The 22,163-nt window shown below is 42.7% G+C and overlaps 1 protein-coding gene across 2 annotated transcripts; it reads right to left on the bottom strand.

The window, feature by feature from the left end:
* Positions 1–105: 105 nt before the first annotated feature.
* Positions 106–12,098, bottom strand: TYMS (thymidylate synthetase). Of its 2 annotated transcripts, none has more exons than XM_059894154.1 (7): positions 11,784–12,098; positions 9,893–9,966; positions 7,316–7,490; positions 4,965–5,066; positions 4,055–4,230; positions 3,210–3,281; positions 106–890 (listed from the first exon to the last, which is right to left on the bottom strand). In XM_059894154.1, the coding sequence occupies exons 1-7, from the start codon at positions 11,992–11,994 to the stop codon at positions 753–755; spliced, it is 948 nt and encodes a 315-aa protein (XP_059750137.1). In that variant the 5' UTR covers positions 11,995–12,098; the 3' UTR covers positions 106–752. The 2 variants fall into 2 exon arrangements, with proteins under 2 accessions (XP_059750137.1, XP_059750138.1); XM_059894155.1 differs by lacking the exon at positions 11,784–12,098 and adding an exon at positions 10,733–11,007 and having other exon boundaries at positions 112–890.
* Positions 12,099–22,163: the final 10,065 nt, after the last annotated feature.

Raw genomic sequence — 22,163 nt, forward strand, 5'->3', positions numbered from 1 at the left:
TTGCTCAGTCTAAGCACATTATTAGAGAATTCACACCATGCTGAAGCTAATAAGGGTTATAAAAATAGTCTATGAAATATCATTTTACCCTCAAGGCCTTTATCCCAAATAATCATTGTATTTTAATGATAAAATGCAGCTAGAATTACATGAATCATAGAAAAATAGGGTGAAATATAGTCAGCATTTCTAAAATATACCTTACCCATCTAAGCAGCATCCAAACAAGAACACAGCATAGGTATGTTTGTTTAGAAGGGTTCAGTTAAATCTGTTTTAGGCAGGAACTGAGCAGATAAATGGCAACATGGAATTAAAAAAAAAAAAAAACATGAATGCAGAACATTACAGTAAGATATAAAACAAATATAACTTTAGGCATTATCATGACTGATGGTGTTATCCAGCTTGCTCCAATTTGGGGCAATAGTTATACATAATTCTTGAAATTCACTGACCATTTTCATAAAAACATTATGAAGTTTGAATTAAGAGTATATAAATTTTCTCTTTCCTGTCTTTATTCACAATCTCTACATTTACATACATCCTCAGTGAGTTACCCTAACTACAGGTCTTTTATTACTAAGAGAACCAGCACAGTTCTATTTGCCAGTGGCAACATCCTTAAAAGTTAATGAATAATAACTGATAGGTCACCAACAGGTTTTGACCTAGTTCTTTCTCCTTTAGAGCAAAATGAACTTTCACCTAGGTGTAAATATCCTTCAAACAACTCCTTCAAAAGCACTCTAAACAGCCATTTCCATTTTAATAGTCGGGTGAGGATTGTAGCCTTCAATCTGAAAGTCTTCAGCCTTGAAGTCATCAATTTTCTCAACTTTTCGAAGGATTCTGAGCTTGGGGAAAGGCCTTGGTTCTCGCTGAAGCTAAAAACAACATAAGGCCATTATTTTGCCAGATCCATACAACCTGCTTTAATTTTGCTCCCTGTGTCCCTTCATGAAACAAATAACAGTATTTTACCAATAAAGTATCAATATTATTTTGCAGGGGTGGAATACTACAGATACCTTGTCCCTGGTTATTCAATGCTGCTGACCAATTCTCTCACCCATGTGGAGAGTGAAGGGTGTTCAGTAGAACCACATGGTGTCAGGAGCCTTGGTGGCTCACCAGGTTTAAGTCCTTATAATCGACTGCTCTTGGTAAATTTGTTAAAGACAGGGCCTAGTCTTTTACTTTAATAAAAAGTAGCTACAGGATGGTTACTTGAGTCCCTTGAACCCTAGCCCAACTGTCCCTGGCAGAAAGGGCAAGGAAGAGGACACGTGTTGACAACTAACAGAAAGGGATGCAAGCCAGGACTCCTGGGATGAACAGACAGCAGCAATGAGGACATGGACACAGGTCACGACCTCATAGTATTCCGTCCAGTATGACTGGAGCAGACTGCCAGAGAGGAGCATCTGGATGAGCCCTGGGTCACCCTCTAATCACAGCAGCCAAGCTCCTCAAAGACTTGTCAAACCCAGACCTAATCCAGAAGGGGCTAAAGGTTTTTGGTTTGAATTTTTTTCCTTGTGGTTCATTAAGCACACTCATATTTTTATTGCCATTTTAAATCATCCTTTGTTGGAAATACATAACACATGACACCATAAAACGCCTAGAAGAGAACATAGGTAAAATATTCTGACATAAATTGTATCAATGTTTTCTTAGGTCAGTCTCCCAAAGCAATGGAAATAAAAACAAAAATAAACAAATGGGACCTAAACTAACTACAAGCTTTTGCATAGCAAAGGAAACCATAAACAAAACCAAAAGACAACCTATAGAATGGGAGAAAATATTTGCAAACAATGCAACAATGGCTTAATTTCCAAAATATCCAAACAGCTCATACAACTCAACAACAAAAAAACAACCCAATCGTAAAATGGGCGGAAGACCTAAAGAGACATTTCTCCACAGAAGAAACACAGATAGCCAATAGGCACATGAAAAGATGCTCAACATCGCTGATTATTACAGAAATGCAAATCAAAACTACAATGAAGTACTACCTCACACCAGTTAGAATGGCCATCATTAAAATGTCTACAAATAACAAATGCTGCAGAGGGTATAGAGAACAGGGAAACCTCCTACACTGTTGGTGGGAATGTAAGTTGGTGCAGCCACTGTGGAAAATACGGAGGTTGCTCAGAAAATGGAAAATAATATTACCATATAATCCAGCAATCCCACTCCTGGGCATATATCCAGACAAAACTGTAATTCAAGGATACATGCACCTCTATGTTCATAGCAGCACTATTCACAATAGCCAAGACATGGAAACAAACTAAATGTCCATGGACAGATGAATGGATAAAGAAGATGTGGAACATATATACAATGGAATACTACTCAGCCATAAAAAAGAATGAAATAATGCCACTTGCAGCAACATGGATGCAACTGGAGATTATCATACTAAGTGAAGTCAGAAAGGGAAAGACAAATACCATGAGATATCACTCATATGTGAAATCTAAAATATGACAGAAATGAACCTATCTATGAAACACGAACATAGAGAATAGACTGGTGGTTGCCAAGGTGGGGAAGGGGTGGGAGGTTCAGGATTAGCAGATGCAAACTAGTATATATAAATGGATAAACAAGGTCCTACTGTATAGTATACAGAGAACTATATTCAATATCCTGTGAAACCATAATGGAAAACAATATGAAAAAAGAATGTATATACATGTATAACTGAATCTGCTGTACAACAGTAATTAATACAACACTGTAAATCAACTATACTTCAATTAAAAAAACAACAACAAAAAACAAATCCTTTGTTGGCTGCTGTAACTTATGGAAGTGAACACAGACTTTTGAAAGTTCAGACCTAAGTACTGTATGTTAGCATAAAGCTAAGGGAAAATATTTGCATTTAAACACTCTTCCAAGTTAAAAGAATGAATTAAATGCCACCTCTGGGAAGGTCCTAAACCTTCTGGTCCAAAGATGGCTCCTCCTCTCTGGTACTGGTACTTAATACCTCACAGCACGTGTCATGTAAAGTGTCTGTGTCCCTGCCTGCCCACCACCACCCGCAAACCTGGAAGCAGGTCCTCTTAGCTCTGTCAGAGCACCGAGGAGAACACCTATTACAGGAGGGATGTTTTCCATATCGACCTTTTATCAAGAGAAGGTACCAAACCCCAAAGTGTGACAGATACATTTCTTACCTGAATTTTCAGCGGCTCAATGTGATTCAGGTAAATGTGTGCGTCTCCCAAAGTGTGTACAAAGTCACCTGGCTAAACCCCACGGGAGAAAGCAGAACAGTAAATGGTTTAGTTTGAATTCCTTTAAAACACATCATGTAAAAACACACGATACAGAGTATGCAGACATCCCAAAGCTTTTCACAAGGAATTTAACCAGTGTCAGTTTTGAGAAAAGTTGATTCATCAAAGTTATAATAAATAACCTATACGATCCCATTAGTTTATACAGAGCAAAAGGACGGGAAAGCTCCGAGGAGGTTACAGAGTAAGCCAGTTACTTCCTCATTTACATCTATCACATTTAAAGACTAATCGGAGACGAAATTCTCTGCAATTAGTTCTTCCATGTTACAGGATCTAAGAGCTCAGTGCTTGGGACTTCCCTGGTGGCACAGTGGTTAAGAATCCACCTGCCAATGCAGGGGACACAGGTTTGAGCCCTGGTCTGGGAAGATCGCACATGCTGCGAAGCAACTAAGCCCGTGCGCCACAACTACTGAGCCTGCACTCTAGAGCCCGCGAGCCACAACTACTGACCCCACCCACCACAACTACTGAAGCCCGTGCGCCTAGAGCCTGCGCTCCGCAAAAGGGAAGCCACCGCAATGAGAAGCCCGCGCACCGCAACAAAGAGTAGCCCCCGCTCGCTGCAACTAGAGAAAGCCCGCGCGCAGCAACGAAGACCCAATGCAGCCAAAAATAAGTACATATAAATAAATTAATTAATTTTTAAAAAAATCATTAAAAATAAGAGCTCAGTGCTTTAGGCTGGCAACAGCCGTTCCTCCCCGAGAGGAGCCCACCTTCAGGCCCGTGATGTGTGCGATCATGTAGGTGAGCAGGGCGTAGCTGGCGATGTTGAAGGGCACACCCAGGCCCATGTCTCCTGACCTCTGGTACAGCTGGCAGGACAGCTCACCGTTCACCACGTAGAACTGGCAAAGGGCGTGGCACGGGGGTAGGGCCATGAGAGGGAGATCTGAGGAGCCGGCAGAGGAAAGTCAGGAGGGGCAGTGGTTTTAAAGAACACAGCTCTAGGAAAAGTGAAACAGAACCAACTCATACAGCGGAGTTGGTGAGAATAGAGCCACTGGGCCAGCGACACCCATGACCCACACAGACCGTTCCAACCCCAGGGATGGCATAAGGCCGACGACAGAGACCTATCCATCAACGTGAGACTTCTGTGGATGCACGCTGACAACTGAAGCCATGCTCTCCCATCCGAGCTGAAATGAATTACTTCTGCTACCACCATGGCACCAAACCACAAGCATAGTAGGAATGAATTCATTTGCAGGGGCCACAGAATATTGGCCACTCAGGCACACCCTCCCATATTCAAAATCTCTATCATAAATGCAAATATTCCACTCTGGGTATTTAGTACACCTTGGCAGACTTTAGTTTTACAATGTAATTGTTTAAAATGTTCATAATAGTGAGGGGGAGGTGATCTGAAATTCCATCTGCCCCAATTTAAAATGTTAAAATTTTCATGTGTATTTTTATAGGCAATTTAAAGCCCATAAAATACAAATTTCATCTGGGCCCAACCTCACCCTCTGAAGGTGAAAATGGGACCACGTGTGACATGGCCAGGGTCACAGGGGCAGCCGGGCAGCCTGAAGCAGTTCCCAGGACCGCCTCCCGCCTGCTGCCTCTGCAGGAGGCACAGTTAAGACATGGCAGGGTGACTGGGATGCAATCAACCTTTTGGATTCCAAGCACACAGGATGATTCTTCTGTCGTCAGGGTTGCTTTTGATTGTGTCAATCACTTTTTGCAGTTGATCTACTCCTTGATCTGAATAATCTGCAGAATTGGCAAAAAGAGAGAACACCTCACACGTGAATCACAGCATCCCATGAGAGGGTCTCAGAGGTCATCGACCACACTGTCCTCCCACGGCCTCCCCTGGCCCACAGTTACACGATAGCCAATGAACAATACAAATGTCTCATATTTCGTCGGGTTATATTGAGTCTTGGCTCCTAGGTCTGTCCTCTGGAACCACAACAATGACTATTTCTTACCTACTTAAGAGTCCTTTAAATACTTGGCCGTGGTGCCCCTCCTCCCCCTTCTCCTATCGCTAACCTTCTTCAGCCTCAACAATCTGTTTCTTCCAGTGGTCCCCACAGGACGTAGTCTCTATACCATCAACCAATCTTGTCATGCTCCACTGCCAGGCACAGGGCTGGATCTTCACTAATTTACCCTACCATACACGGTCCAACTAACAGAGGATGAGAATTCCTTTTTGTCATCTAGACACTATCCTTCCAACACTCCCACCTAAAATTACAATTTAACAGCCAAATACCTACTGACTGTAAGTATCAGGAAACCTCTAATTATTATTATACCACCTTATACTTTTGTCCCATTTCTGGTCTCTGGACTTTAAGTCCCTGCCTCCTTCTGAAATGAACTGGAAGCCGAGATGTGCAGAGCTTCACAGCCCTCTGGTTAAACTTCCACTTATTGGAGTCAGACTATGCTCAAGTCCAGTAGTTCTAAATTTGGGGAAGAAAGTCCTGTCACCATCACAGTTCCAGAAAAGTAATATCAAGTTTTAAAAAAAGATGAACTGTGAAGGAACAGTTCTGTATCTTGATTGTGGTGGTGGTTACATAAATCTACAGGTGCTAAAATTGCACACAAATTTATAAAGCTGGAGAAATCTGGTAAGTGCTGTGGGTTTTACAAATGTTAATTTATGCGAGAGATTACACTTTTTTTGGGCAATTTCCTGTGAACCTATAATTATTTCAGGGTAAAAATTAAAAACAAAACAAAACAAAAACTCTTGTACTGAAATCCAACAGCTAAGCGTTCATACAACTCTAAACTAAGGCCATAATTTCATCAGGTCCCTCAAAGAAGAATAAATAATTGAACACGAGGCAGGATTTAAGGCACAATTAAGCCAGGGGTGCAGCCTCACATCCTGAGGATGTCCTAGGACGGAAGCTACATTCTAACAACAGAAAAGACCATTCACCTGCAGAGAAATTGTTTGGCCCACAGAGCATTTTTTTTGGTGTGTGGCAAAATTTATATAACATTAAGTCGACCATTTTAACCATTTTAAAGTGTGCAGTCAGTGGCGTTAAGTACATTCCCAATGTTGTGCAACCATCACCACTATCCATTCTAGATCTTCTTCATTTTCCGAAACTGAAATTCTGTACCCATTAAACAACTCCCCATCCACTTTTGGTCTCTGTGAATTTCCCTATTTCAGGTTGGCATGGCATTTTGAACTTACCGAAGTCGTCAACATTCCAAAGACTTAGGCTTTTATTGAAGAACCCGACGACATCAGGCCCAAATCCCTCCAGCTGGCTAGAGCTGAGGTGTGACTGTCCCCTTTAGATGGCACATGTTTTCCAGGTAACTGGTTTTTGCCCAGCCAGCAAACTGTTACTTCCTGTGTGTATGCACATGTGTGGCGTGCACACACGCGCACACACACACACCGAGGTAGGCATTTGCTTTTGCAACCCCTGAACTAGGGATGGGGGGACAGGAAGGATCAAAGGACCTGGACTGGATTCTGTGACACTCAGCAAGTGGAGCCACCAAGTGACAGAGGAGGGTGGGTGTCCAGGGGTGAGATGTTTCACCTTCCTCCATCCCACCAGGACGGGGAGGAAAGGGTGACCAGAGACCGGTCCCCAGCACCACTACAGTGTGCTGGGCAGCTCAGTCTTTAAAAGGGGAGATCAAGGCCGCCGCCACAGGGCAATCCCTGGGACTCTTGTCCCCCAGATGAACTTCCAACCCTACGCCCAACACAGTGACCAACCACCAACCGGGTCACTATCTGCTGATGAACAAGGTATGGAAGGTGCTAAGGCGCAGCAAGTGCTAACCACCCTGCTGTGATCTGATCTGATCCTCCACCTGAATCTGAAGCAGCCCCTCACAAGGTCCAAGTTATACATCCACTTCCCCATCACTGGCTTCCTATCTCCCAGGCTTCACTTGCAACAATGGAACAAACTCAGGCTGTGAGAGGCACTCAGGAAATCTGAGGCCCCACTCCGTCTCCTCACCTGAATCCATATCTTTGTATTCGGCCCCAAAATGCCTCCACTGAAAGCCATAAACTGGGCCTAAATCCCCTTCTGCTCTGATGGAGAATCCCAGGCTGTCCAAGAAGTCTCGGGACCCATTGGCATCCCAGATTTTCACTCCCTTGGAAGACAGCTCCTTAGCGTTTGTGGATCCCTGGAAGAGATGGGAGAGCAGCATCCAGTGAATTCTGTGCCATCAGAGTCGATCCCCCAAAAGCCTCCCCCCTGTGGGCCTGTGCTGACAGACAGGGGACAGCACCTGACACATCCCATCATTAAGCAGGTTGGTCCCAGTCCAAACTTTCTGAGGGCCCCCAGGATGGTCCAATCCTTCTTTGCAATCACGATCTCAAATCTTTTTTCCTATTCCCCTCAACTAAAATTCGAAACACCTCCAAGTCCTTTAATTACTTCCATCTCATCTAACAGTTTTCTGTTTCTTAACTAAATGTGTTCTGTGTCTAAGTGTGATGCCCCAGGATGAATCTAGTGCCTCATGTGCAATCTGTTTGGTGTATCTTAGACCTGGTATATCGGATATTTCCACAGATTGGCCTAATCAGTCTTAGCTTTTCTGGCAAATATGTCAGTCATACATCTTACAAGTGCCAATATCAAGTCATGTTTACCCCCAACCTATACGTGCAAAGTTAAGGTGTGGGTTTTGGGGTTTTTTTTTTTTTGGTGCCAAGTACAAGCTTTATGTTCCTCTTATATAGATTTTATCTCATTAGATTTGGCCCATGTCATCCTAACCTGTATCCTGATGGTGCATCCAGGTCAAGGACAGACCCCACTGGCCTCTGGGTATGATACGCTGTAAGGTTCCAAGCAAGGCTATGAGGCCACACACGCCTGGGCCCCATGCCTGCCCTCTCCTCCTTTCTCTGACCAGCTTCCTGACCCCTCTAGCCTCACCATCTGCACCCAAAAAAGAGCACAGCAGTAATAACCACCACCCATATTACCGTGAGGAGTAGAAAATACAAGCAAAACGCTTGGCACTCAACCCAATATTAACTATTGCACAGACCATACGTCTCCATATTGCCCAAAGATCCCAGCTGAAGTGCAGGTACACTCTGACCCCTGTATTTTTTTTTTTTTTTTTTTTTTTTGCGCCACGCAGCACGTGGAACTTCCTCGACCAGGGGTCGAACCTGTGCCCCCTGCAGTGGAAGCATGGAGTCTTAACCACTGGACCACCAGGTAAGTCCCTAATTCCTGTATTTTTGAGTCACCCGTGGAGTGATGATCAGAGGTGAGTCTGATGTGTTCCTGACAAGGATTTATTAGAATCCTGCACTCAAACTTTAAGATAAAACAAGCAAATACATTTTGTTTCTGAGCATCTCAGTTCCTCCTTTTCTGTCACTGAGTTTGTACTAATTTTTTTTCACTTCCAACAACTCATTTCTCGACCTTTCACATGTGGCTTCAAAAGTCTCCCTTCCCATCCATTCAGATTGGGTTCTAGCTGCTTTACAAACATCCTGTTCTGAGATATGCACTGACGTATTTGGAAGTAGAAGCTCGCTGTCTGTTGAGATAGGCCAATGCAGAAGAAAATACCCCAAGAATACAGAACTAAGGGAGACTGGATTGAATCCAAATCTAAACCTTTTCTAAAAGGTGTTAAGAGGTCTTGGGCCTGCTTTGGCCCAAGACAATACAAGCCACATAAGTGCCCTGTAGAAGGGATCCCAACCTCTAGCCCAGCCCAGAACAGAGCCCATTTCCTCAGGTACCCTGTGACCAGCGTTGGCCGGAGTATCACGGGTCTGAACCAGGAGATGGAGCGAGGGGAGGCCCAGGTGTGGCTGCTGCCCATCATCATGGCACTCTAGCTTGTTACTCGAGAGACCCTTCCAGCTTATCCCAACACGAGAGCACAGTTGGGATCTATATTCAGTGATCACTCCATGTTGAGTGCCTACTGTGTGGCAGGCTGTGTCTCAGGGGATGCAACAGCGGACAAGAGAAATTCTCTGCCCTCGTGGAGCTTCTAATACTTTTCTAAATTTTTAAAAAATTTTTATTTTTAAATATATTTTCATTTTAAAAATTTTATTTATTTGATTGTCTGCCTTCCCCCTTGAAGGGGGTAAAGGGAGAGCGCAGACCTTATACATAAGATATTTCTCTGTAGAGAAATCAAAGGAGGGGTGGGAGGAGAGGGTGGGGAGGTAATCACAGTTTTAGATCCGAGGCAGGGAAAGCTCACCGAGCAGAGACTGGAGGGTGAGGGAGCGAGTCATGCTACACGGAGCAGAAGGTTCCAGGGAGCAGGACCAGCGGGTGCCCGGGCCCTAGGTGGGAATGTCCCGGCGTCCGCGAAGATCGGCAAGGAGGCCAGGATGGGAGGAGCAGGGTGAGCGGGACTCTGGCTGAGGCCAGAGCTGAGACACGATGGTAAGGACCTTGGCTCCTACTGAGTGAAATGGGAGCCACTAAGGGCTTTCGGCCGAGGAGTGACATGATGTGACTTTTAAAAGGATCCTGCTGATACTGTACTGAGAACAGATTATTGATTTCCAATAGTAGCAACTTCTTTACCTTGATAAACCACAGCAACTCCTCCAAAACACCCTTCCAGAAAACACGTTTGGTTGTCAGCAGAGGAAATTCATCTGGAAAACAAAGTTTATCGTATAATTTCAAGATGGGAAAACAGAACATGCCATCCAACTTTCTCTGTAAAAGCAAACTGCTCCAGGACATAAGGCCCTGGAGTGACCACAGAGCAGCTGGAAAACCGCAACCTCTGCCACGTGGGCACCCCCGGATCAGAGTGGAGCTCCCAAGGCTGCAGCCCCAAGTCAGTGACACAATTCAGACCGAGACCACCCTCCTGTGCCCCTTGACCACCAGACACAGGAATTCCACACAGTGATTTGGGGCAGGGAACAGGCAGGGATGCCCGTGTGCACAGGGAAAGAGCTACCACCCACTACCTGGTTAGCGTGAACCCTTCATCACAGAGGTGTGAAGACAACACATAGAATGTGATCTAGGACAAAGCCTGAAGGCTCCTATTCCATGATTATCCTGTCAGGGATAACTTGCTCAAGACCAGGGGATAGTAGATACGGCCCTGGCCCAAACTGAATAGTTTCTAGATATTCACAAAGAAAATTAACCTCTATTTTTTTAAGTGTAATAAAAATAGTTAACTGTTTAAACACTTGATATGCATGATCCTATTTGATCCTCAAAACAACCCTCCGTGAGGCTCCATTATGACCTCCCTTTTTACAGACACCAGGAGGTAATACGTAAGTTTGCGTCAAACAATAGAGAAAACTGTAAAAGCTTCTCTCTAAATTTGGTACCTATTCAGTCGACATTCACTTGTACAGGTGATACTCATGTAACAAGAACAGATTCTTCAAGCACCTGCTTCCCTCCATTTTGAGGATGATTTCCTCCATTTTGAGCACATGGGGACGCTGAAGATGGGAGAAGTTAAACCACTTGCCAAAGGTCTAAGCAGAGGGGCGGGAGTAGAAACGAGGTCTGTGGCTCCCCGGAGGCCACTGCGCTGGAGCTGCAGGAAGGTGGATCCCTCTGCTCAGACAAAACTCCCTAAGCCGTCCAAGCCACATCGGCCACCGCAGCCCCGTATTTTCCAGTCTCTCCAATGGGTGCGCGGAGGAGGGTTTCTCCCCCGACCTGGGTCAATCTGCTTCACCAACAGTTGGCCTCCCCCCTCACAACCGCCCTCCACACCTGTTTCAACTTTCGTCCGGTTCCGACCCCCACCCCGCCCCTCTGTCCCCTGAAAGCCCGACCCTAACAACCCCCTAGACACACTTCTTCCCAGGAGCCACCCTGTTTTAAAGACAAAGACAAATAAATATGAACTCCTACTCGGACTCTCGCGTTCCTGTTTCAAGGTTTAAGAGGAAAGCTGGTTCGCGGGACCAGATGGCAAAACTGTCGTGAACCACAAGTTCCCGCCCCCGCTTTTCAGCTCTCTCCTCCCAACGCGGCCCCGCCCACGTCAAATTCGCTCCAATTTTTAAAAACTTTGCAAAGCGGAACAGCAGACGCGGAGGGAAGAGGAGGGGCAGAAAAGGGGCCCTCCAGCGAAGGCCCCGGTCAACCCTGAGCAGATCCTCTCCCACCCTCTAATCTGGGGCAAACGCTGCAGGATCGCGCCCGCTTTGGGGAGACAGCATAACTGGGTGATTAAGAGCCAGAGGACCGGTTTTACCTCCCAGCTCTGTCCCTCCAGTCCGTGTGACCCTACGCAAGTCATCTCTCTAATCCGAGCCTCAGTTTCGGCGTCTGCAAAGTGGGGCCAAGGCCGCTTCCCCTCCTCGCGGGGTTGAGGTTAACTAAACGCCGACCGCGGGGCCCGGCCTGTCCGGAACGCTCTCCCCACCGCAGCTCCGCTCGCACCGGGCGCGCCCGCCCTCCCGCCCCCGTGGCGCGTCCGCCTTACCTCTCAGGCTGTAGCGCGCCTGCATGCCGAACACCGACAGGGTGCCGGTGCCCGTGCGGTCATCCTTCCGAAAGCCGCAGCGGAGGATGTGCTCGATCTGCCCCAAGTACTGCAGCTCCCCGTGCGGCGGCGGCGGCCGCGACTCGGCGCCCTGCTCCTGCGCGGCGGGCGGCGACGTCAGGTGCGGCAGCTCGGAGCCGGCGGCGGGCATAGCGCGGAAACGGGCGCGGCAGCTGGGACAGGACTGCAGCTGGGACAGGACTGCAGCTGGCGAGGCGGCCCAACGCTTTCAACGGTCCTCTTTTCCCGCCACCGCTCCTGAGACTCCGCCTCTTCCGGTGACGTTTCGGTGACGTAGGCCCCGCCCCGAGCCCTTGGGGCCCCGCCCCGCGCGTCCCAGGGGCGCGTTGGGCCGCCAGCTGCGACCGCGATTGCTTTCCCGAATCGCGTAACCTTTATGGCATTTTAAAAGTAAAGAACCTTTGGCCTAGAAGGAAATCCTAAAGCTGTATCTTGGTGCGTTGCCTGAGACAGGCCGCTCTCGTTGGAAAGATTCGGGGTCGACCGCGCCTTTCGGTGATCAAGGGGACCCTGAAACAATTTACACGTGTTCGTGCAATCGAAAAACAAAACTCTGTTATTTGAGGTATTTCCTACAACTGAGGGGGGCTGCTGCAAGTGATTTGCATTTCCATTTTCCCCCATCCTCACTCAAGGCCGGCAGCTGGAGCAAATAGAATAAAGCAGCTTTTTTACTTGATTAATAACAGCCAGCCGTTTTCAGTTTTGAATACCAAATTTTTCAGTTTTAGTGAAACGTTTATAATATAAACACTGGTGGGTAGAAAATATCTGATAATGAGTTTAAAAGGTACTAATACACGTACATGCAACAGCAGTCTTTTGAATCACCTGTTTATTGAGCACATAGTAGATGCTCAATAAATTTCTTGATGTCGCTGGGTCTAGGGTTACCAAGAAGGAGATGTGGGCTCACTCTGAAACATACTAAACACTATTTCTTTCCATTCAATAAAGTCGATGGTTTTTCTTTTTTCTCCCCCCCCCCCCCCCATCTCAACTTTATTGTCTGTGCGAGATTCTGGAATCTTTCTGCTAAAGGGCACTTCTCAAACTCAAGGTTAAAATTTTTGTAACAGGAAATTCTGGGAGGAGATCAATATCTTTCACCTGCAGCTCTGCCTAATCTGCTCGGCAAAAACAATGTTACATTTGTGTTTTCTTTTGGGTGGAATGTTCTTGCTGTTTGGTGGTATGAGTGCTCACAAAGGGTAAACTGAAATGCACTGGATAGCAGATGTTTTAGATATATTTAATCTATTAAACATATATAATCCGTCACCTGCTAGGCTGGCCTTTCCCAGGTCAACTAGATTCATCCTTCCCCTCCCCCAGCACCTTACTCATCCTACCCTCCACGCCCACACCAGTGTAATAATAGTATTAAAAAGTCACCTGTATCTGCTTTGGGGCTGATGGCCGTCCTGTGTTGCGCTGTACTGCTTGGATGGGGTGGATGTGGTGGCTGTCTCCAGACGCGGCGGGCATTTTTTCTGATGGTCATTTGGGCAGAGACTGTTCTGTGGGAAACCTGAACTCAGAAAACAGGCTTTAGACAGGGATGGGGACTCACGTTGTCTGCCTTAGCTCGAGAGCGCCCCTGGGTGTGAGAAGCTAAAATGCGGTGTGGAGGTGCAGTCTTCGTTGCGAGAGATCGTCCCGCACATTAATTACCGCAGGGCTGTAGGTGCCTGCGCAAGGCCAACTAAATGCAGATAGATACTCCCCCAACCCCAAGCCGAGCAAAAGTGTCTCCACACATTCCCAACCATGTGCCTGGTCCCAGGCTGAAAATCTCCCAGATTACCTAGTTGCAGTTACTCTCTGTGTTTATTTCCCTTTTGTTATTTTGAGCTGAGTTTAATTGTTCCAATAGAATATCACTTGTACCACAGGGTGAATCTTGGGACACAAGTGTAGACTCCCCCGCCTGCGTGGAGACTCCTCTTCCATTGTAGTACTTGGAGGACCTTGGTTTGATGATAATAGAGAGAGAACGGTTTCCTTCCCGGTTGCTGCTCCGTAAATGAATGATCCTCTCAGACAAGGGTATTATTCATTTATTCATTCATCCAACAGCGTTTACATCATAGTGCCTACCACGAGTCACCAAGGAGCAGGATAGACAAGGTCACTCTCACAGAACTGACACGCTAGCCTAGAGGAGCAATTCGTAAGTCTGAGAACAAGACATCTGCAGAGAGCGACAAGTGCTATGATGATTACATAACCGGGTTCAGAGAGACCACTTTAGATCCCACCATCAGGTGAGGCCTCCCTGAGGTCACATCTGAGCTGAGACCTAAATAGTGAGAAGAAACCAGCAGGGGATGATCTGGGGAAAGAGCATTCTAACCTCGAATGCATTATACCAGCAGCTTTCACAGCACTCACATCTGTTAAAACGCAAAATAAGGATGATATTGATGCTGAATCCTATCTCATTCTAGGAAGAAATAATAATTACTAATGGATCCATTAACTTACTGGAGAAAAAAAAGCTTTTTCTTCTCATTAAGAGATCTATTTGTTAAAAATTTCACTGTTTATGTTTAATAGCCATAGAAATGTGTAATATATTTATTTTGATCAATTATGTACAATAAATTACAATGATAACTCAATCCAGAATGAATATTTGATACCTAGATTTTTGTGTCCCAGGAAATTTTTAATTTTCAAAATTTAAAAATATTGGGCTTCCCTGGTGGCGCAGTGGTTGAGAATCTGCCTGCCAATGCAGGGGACACGGGTTTGAGCCCTGGTCTGGGAAGATCCCTTGTGCCGTGGAGTAGCTGGGCCCGTGAGCCACAACTACTGAGCCTGCGCGTCTGGAGCCTGTGCTCCGCAACAAGAGAGGCCGCGATAATAAGAGGACCGCGCACCGCGATGAAGTGTGGCCCCCACTTGCCGCAACTGGAGAAAGCCCTCGCACAGAAACGAAGACCCAACACAGCCATAAATAAATAAATAAATAAACCCAAAGTTTAAAAAAAAAAAATTTAAAAATATTTACATTTTATTGATCAATAAAGATGTTTAAGCATAAAATATATTATATTAGAATAAAATTCTCTGAAGAAAATAGAATGAAAATATAAGAGTTTAAGGAGAAAATGGAATGATTAAATTTCTTACTGTTAAAGAAAAACGTTTATTTGTTTAAATGGCTGATACTGGATATTCAAATTGCCATGATACATAGATTCCATTGGGCACATTTCAAAAAAGGATGAGATATTTTTAAAGATGCTACTATTTACAATACATGGGAAAATTAAAATTTCCTATTCTTTCAACTTATATCGAAAAATCATGTGCAAGAGCATATATACAGTTTTCAGTTTCCTTTTCAGTGTGTATGAGAGCAAGAACATTTGAATATTATTGGTCTGGATATTGATTCTTCTTTACACGACAAATTCTCAAAAATGTTGGCACAATTAGGTAAAGAAAGCAGGAAACTAAAATTTTTGAGAGCCAACTATGAGTCAGATACTAAATAATAGTATTATTTATATAATCAAAGCTACCATCTACCATCAATTGATACTTATCATTATGGATTATTTACTGTAGTTCTCACAACTACCCAATAAAACAAAAACTATTACTTTTATCATTTTATACATTAAAAACACAGAGGTTCAGAGAGATTAAGGATCTTGCCTAGTCAAACACCTATGAAATCTGGCAGCCAGGATTAAAATCCAGGTCAGCCTGCACGGAAAGGCTTTTCTCTGCCAGATGCTTTGAGGCCAATATCTTCCTTTCCTTTCTTCACTCTACAAGGTTTTTATGGCACATTGGCTATAAAATAGTCAGGTTCCCTTTATAACTTATTTTTTGGCACCTTCTCTGACAAATACATCAAATGTATGGCTGAATAGGTTCTATTTATTTGAGATTTACTGTACATTAAGGTATCCAGGATTCTATCAATAGTATCCTTTTTTTTAAGATAGCCTTCAGTTATGATAAAAACAGCTTTGTCTTCATTTGGAATTGACTATATTCGATGGGCTGCCTTTGAACTCTAAGTCTCTCCGACAAGCTTTCCTACCAAATAGCTCGACTGGGTGAAAAATGCTTTAAAGGTTTCAAGTCCTCTCTTTATATTTCTTTTTATAATTTGAAAGACTGACTATAACTATATCCCCAGTGTAATCCTTAGTGACATATACTGGCAAAAGATTCTCCTTTTGTATTGCACCAAGGTCCACATTCTGAGGTTAAGTAAGTGTCGGTCAAAAACACTTTGTGGGGCTTCCCTGGTGGCGCAGTGGTTGAGAATCTGCCTGCCAATGCAGGGGACACGGGTTCGAGCCCTGGTCTGGGAAGATCCCACATGCCACGGAGCAACTAGGCCCGTGAGCCACAACTACTGAGCCTGCGCGTCTGGAGTCTGTGCTCCGCAACAAGAGAGGCCGCGATAATGAGAGGCCCGCGCACCATGATGAAGAGTGGCCCCCACTTGCCACAACTAGAAAAAGCCCTCGCACAGAAACAAAGAATAAATAAATAATTAAAAAAAAACAAAAAACAAAAAAACACTTTGTGGTTTATGTAAAATCTGTATGGCCTTGTTAAAAAAGATCACTGTTGTGTTAATTTTTAAAAGAAACTAGGCAGTACACCCATATGCATGGCAGCACTCTCCGCAATGGCCAAAAGATGGAAGCCACCCAAGTGTCCAACTCCAGATGAATGGATAAACAAAATGTGATACTCACGTACAATGGAGTAGTATTCAGCCTTAAAAAGAAAAGGAATTCCAGCATATGCTACCACGTGGATGAACCTTGAGGACACTACCCTAAGTGAAATAAGCCAGTTGCAAAAGGACAAATACTGTATGATTCCACTTATCTGAGGTCCCTAGAGTAGTCAGAGTTGGACAGATCATGGCTGTCAAGGGCTGGGGGACAGGGGAGAAATGGGAGGTATTGCTTAATGGGGACAGAGCTTCAGTTTGGGAATATGAAAAAAGTTCTGGAGATGGTTGATGGTGATGGTTGCATAACATTGTGAATTTACTTAATGCTACTGAACTGTGCACTTAAAAATGATTAAAGGGGCTTCCCTGGTGGCGCAGTGGTTAAGAATCTGCCTGCCAATGCAGGGGACACGGGTTCGAGCCCTGGTTTGGGAGGATCCCATATGCCACGGAGCATCTAGGCCCGTGAGCCACAACTACTGAGCCTGTGCGTCTGGAGCTTATGCTCCGCAACAGGAGAGGCCGCGATAGTGAGAGGCCCGCGCACCGCGATGAAGAGTGGCCCCCACTTGCCGCAACTGGAGGAAGCCCTTGCGCAGAAACGAAGACCCAACACAGACAAAAATAAATGAATAAAAAAAAAAAAAAAAAAAGATTAAAACTGTAAATTTCGTTATGCATATTTTACCACAAAAAAAAAATCTATGCAGAAGCTATAGATCTTTACTAAACAAAGGAATGAATTACAGATTTTTTTTCAAGAAGTCAAATATTTTATATTGTAAAAGCAAATTGAAAAAAAGAATCTTTGTTAATTAGAAAGTGGCACATTTGTAGTAGAAGTGATAGAACACAGACCCCTTGGTGATTTAATATTTAATATACAAACTATGAATATACCATAGAATACAGTAATATTTACATTTGATTTTTTAAAAAGGAATTTTCATTTTAACTCAATTTGAATAGTTATTAAACTGCCATTCAACATAAGAAAATTAACAGTACTTTACAATACATAACTGACATACTCTCCTGCAACTACATTTCCTGCATTATCTTATGTATTTCTGGATTTTCAGGTCTCAGCTGAAGAGGTAATTCTACTTGTCGCATATAGGATGCATCAGTTCTTACCTTAAAAAAGCATCAATAATCAAAATATTAATAAATTACTTATAGACTGAGTGCATTTTTTCTTGGAATAAAGTCCAGAATGAGTAACAGAATAAATACCCTTGGCTTTTGAAAAAATTAATACATAGTAAAAGAACAGAAAACTCATCTGTATGGATATTTTTAATAACACTATTCAAAGGGATCTTTTCAGTTCCCCTGGATTATTAAACCTCTACAATGACCCCTGCCTCTGATGTGGATACTCATTCTGTATTCTACACGCACATAGTATTTGTTCGATAAACTTCCATTGTTTACGACACATTACTTTATTCAAGGTGTTTCTTTCCTATGTGTGCCTTTCATTCTGATAATGACGGTAAGAACCAATCACCAAATGCTTATTGGATACTTGGGATGTGCAAGACATTCTGTTCAAGCCTGTAACTGTGGATCCCAGCCACAGTTACAGCTGTGAAAGTCTGGAATAGGGAAATAAACACATCCTAAACCAATCAATAAAGTTAGGCATTTAGGATGCTAGATGACTAGATGAGAATTCCAGAGGAGGGTTCTTAACATATGTTCTACCTCATAAAATTGGGATTCATATTTTAACGAGCTACATTCTTGGAGTAAGGACCTAACAAATATTCATATATTTGAATGGAAATGACAGGGTGATTCTTTTCCCTCATCTTTCCTGTTATTTTCCTTAGTATGTTGCTATTTCACTGTTGGCAGGTTTGAGAGCTTGGTGTGTTGATCTAATCAGAACACACAAAATCTTACCCACTGAATTAAATAGGATGCACAAAAGAAGAAATTCAGGTAGTAAGCAAACTTGGAAAAATGTACATTATAATCAAAAACATAAAAGTTGTAATAGTAAGAAAAGTTTTCATTTATTAGTAAAGTTTTTTTTTAATTGAAATGTTAGGATATGAGAAAGTAGTACTTTAGACATTGCTGCTATCAAATTTGGCAATATATATCAATAAAATGTTAACCTTTAAACAAATAATTCAATTTTTTGGAATCCATCTAAGAAAATAAGTGGAAAATGTGAATAAGAAAAAATAGTAAGATGATAACAGTTTTGTGAAGATGGTGGGACTGTGGATAATCTTTGTCTTCTAAATTTTGGGGGGAATTCCCTGGCAGTCCAGTAGTTAGGACTCCGTGCTCTCATTGCTGGGGCATGGGTTCGATCCCTGATGGGGGAACTAAGATCCCGCAAGCTGGGTGGCATGGCAAAAAAAAAAATTTTAAAGAAAAATAAATAAAGTTTTGGAATTTGTGATTTTGTTACTTTTAGAATTAAAGAACTATAAATTAAATTAAAAAAAAGAACTATAAATTAAAAAGAAAAAATTAATACTGCCTTTATGAAAGATCATTTTGTGAACCATATTAGTAAATAATTTGTTCACTATCTCAATTTTTCAACATATTTTCCATTGTCATTGCAGCCTCTTGATTCCAAAATCTGTGAAAAGATTTTATTGAAAATATTTTTCTTATTCAGTAATAATACAATAATTTATTATTATTAATTTAAAAATAAAATAATAAAATAAAAAAATTTATTATTATATTTTATTATTCAATAAATTTTCATTATTTATTATTCATAAATAAATCATCAATACCCATTTGAACACTAGCATACTGTTTCTTCCCTCAAAATCCTGCAGTGGGTCTTCCCTGGTGGCACAGCGGTTGAGAATCTGCCTGCCAATGCAGGGGACACGGGTTCGAGCCCTGGTCTGGGAAGATCCCACATGCCACGGAGCAACTAGGCCCGTGAGCCACAACTACTGAGCCTGTGAGTCTGGAGCCTGTGCTCCGCAACAAGAGAGGCCGCGATAGTGAGAGGCCCGCACACCGTGATTAAGAGTGGCCCCCGCTCGCCGCAACTAGAGAAAGCCCTCGCACAGAAACGAAGACCCAACACGGCCAAAAATAAATATAAATAAAAATTAAAAATAAAATCCTGCAGTGTCTCACTGTGGCCTACTGAGTTTGGGCCCTAGGCACAGCTGCCCAGCTTCCCCACTCATTTTGTGAGGCAGACAGTATCCTTCCATGTCTTTTTTTTTTTTTTATATAGAATATAGGAAGTCGTTTAAGCCCTTCCTATATTCTTTTTTTAAAAATAAATTTATTTATGTTTTGTTTATTTATTTTTGGCTGCGTTGGGTCTTCGTTGCTGCCCGCGGGCTTTCTCTAGTTGTGGTGAGCGGGGGCTACTCTTGGTTGTGGTGCGCGGGCTTCTCATTGCGGTGGCTTCTCTTTGTTGTGGAGCATGGGCTCTAGGCACATGGGCTTCAGTAGTTGTGGCTCGTGGGCTCAGTGGTTGTGGCTCGCAGGCTCTAGAGCTCAGGCTCAGTAGTTGTGGCGCATGGGCTTTGTTGTTCTGCGGCATGTGGTATCTTTCTGGACCAGGGCTCGAACCTGTGTCCCCTGCATTGGCAGGTGGATTCTTAACCACTGCACCACCAGGGAAGCCCCCTTCCATGCTTACAAGTGAAGAAAGAACACAAACTCATATGGGGGAGGTTCCCAGATAGAGGGAGGTGCAAAGGGCCCTGGTGGGAGGAGATTCGTTTAATAGGACTTCTCAGCATCCCTAGTATCTAGACACTCCAGTCTTTCTGGTCCCATTTGCTCACATTTTCCCCTATTTTTGGAATCTTTTTTGGAATATTCTCACCTTTATATTTTGACCATATATATATGCACATATGATCAAATATATAATTTGATCATATATATATGATCAAACATATATATGATATATATCATATATATTTTGGTGGGGGATGAAGGGAGAAGAGAGCGGGGAGGGAGGGAAGGAGGGAGGGAAAGAGAAAAGAAGAGGAAAAGATGAGGGGGATAGAAGACCGATGGAAAACGAAGAGGAAAAAAAGGAAATGTATCACACTGAGAAGTTTCTCCTCCATGGTAAAGTAAAGACACTCCCCTCAACTCCCAGAGGGCCCCCTTGGGCACTCACTAAATGCTACCTCCTATTACTGTTCTGTGTGTCTTGTATCTCCCAAATTCATCATTTTCTCCTCCACCGTACCTGGGTCTTGGGCCTTCACTTAGTAGATGCTAAAAAGATATTGGTTGATTGATGTAACTTGAACAAAAACTTCTCCAAAATTCAGAGGTAAAGGGAGAGGCAGCAAATCCAGTAATATCCAGCTTAATTATACACTGATGGTGACCTACTAACAAGATCCCTTATGAATAATAACTTAGAATTAAAAATTATTCTTTTAAGATTGACCATGTTACCAAAGAAGACTATTATGTACAGTTTTAATTGTGCCACTAATTTAGAAGATCATTCTAAGTTTAATAGAGATGGTGACTAATGTATGCCTGAAATGTCATTCATTTATTTTCTCTGCAGACTTAATAGATTTACATTTTATCTCAATGTAGGATTATCATGGAATGGAAGTACTTATACTAAGGTTTAGAGATGCGGAACACATTGATATGGTGTACAATCTACATTTACCTAGCTATTTTAGCAAAATAACATCTTCTAATTTGAAATCTTAAAATTATTTATTCACTATAGAAAATTGTAAAAATACCAGAAAATGGAAAGGTTTTAAAATAAATCGTCCATTTCCCATTGTAATTCCTGACAATCCTTTTTATTTTTAATGTAGATTTTAGATTTTTTTGATCATTACATTTATAGAGTTTTGTACTTTTTTTTTTTTTTGACCAAATGTCCTAACAGGAACCAGTATAATGTGGCAATTTTGAGTCAGAGAGAACTGAGTTAAAATTTGGCTCTACCACCTGCTGACTTGAATAATTCATTTAACCTTGGATCCTGAGTCTCAAGTTCCCTTTCTGGAAAATGATAATAATAATATTTACCTCACAGATAGGCTTAGAATAAACCCTTGTTCCAGTAGTTGTCATGTTATGATTTAAATTTTATAAATATCTTTAATGGTTTCATAAGACTTACTGAGCATATTTAGCCATAATCTTTTAACCATTTTCTTGTTTTTAGATGTTCAGATTGTTTTTAACATTTTAAATGACTTTGCAAATATAGATCTTGGGGTAGGAACTTTTATTCAAATTTAGATTTATTCCTTCTGATTGATTCCAGAAGTGGAACGAATGTATCAAAAAGAAACTTTATGACTCTTGATATGTATAATTGAATAGCTTTTCAAAAAGGCAAAAACAGTTTACGTTCCCGGCAATAACATATGGGAATTCTCATTTCATCACATCCTATCAGGGTTTTTTTAATTTGCAAATTTAATAGGCAAAAATTGCTATCTTGTCTTAGTTTTCATGTCTTTGATTATTAATGAGGTTGAATATATTTTCAAGGTATTTTAAAACTAGTTTTGTCATTTTTCCCTTTTATGAATCATCTATTCCTGTTGACAAACATTCCTAATCAAGCACTCTGC

Source organism: Balaenoptera ricei, chromosome 14 (assembly GCF_028023285.1).
Source record: "Balaenoptera ricei isolate mBalRic1 chromosome 14, mBalRic1.hap2, whole genome shotgun sequence".
Lineage (NCBI taxonomy): Eukaryota > Metazoa > Chordata > Mammalia > Artiodactyla > Balaenopteridae > Balaenoptera > Balaenoptera ricei.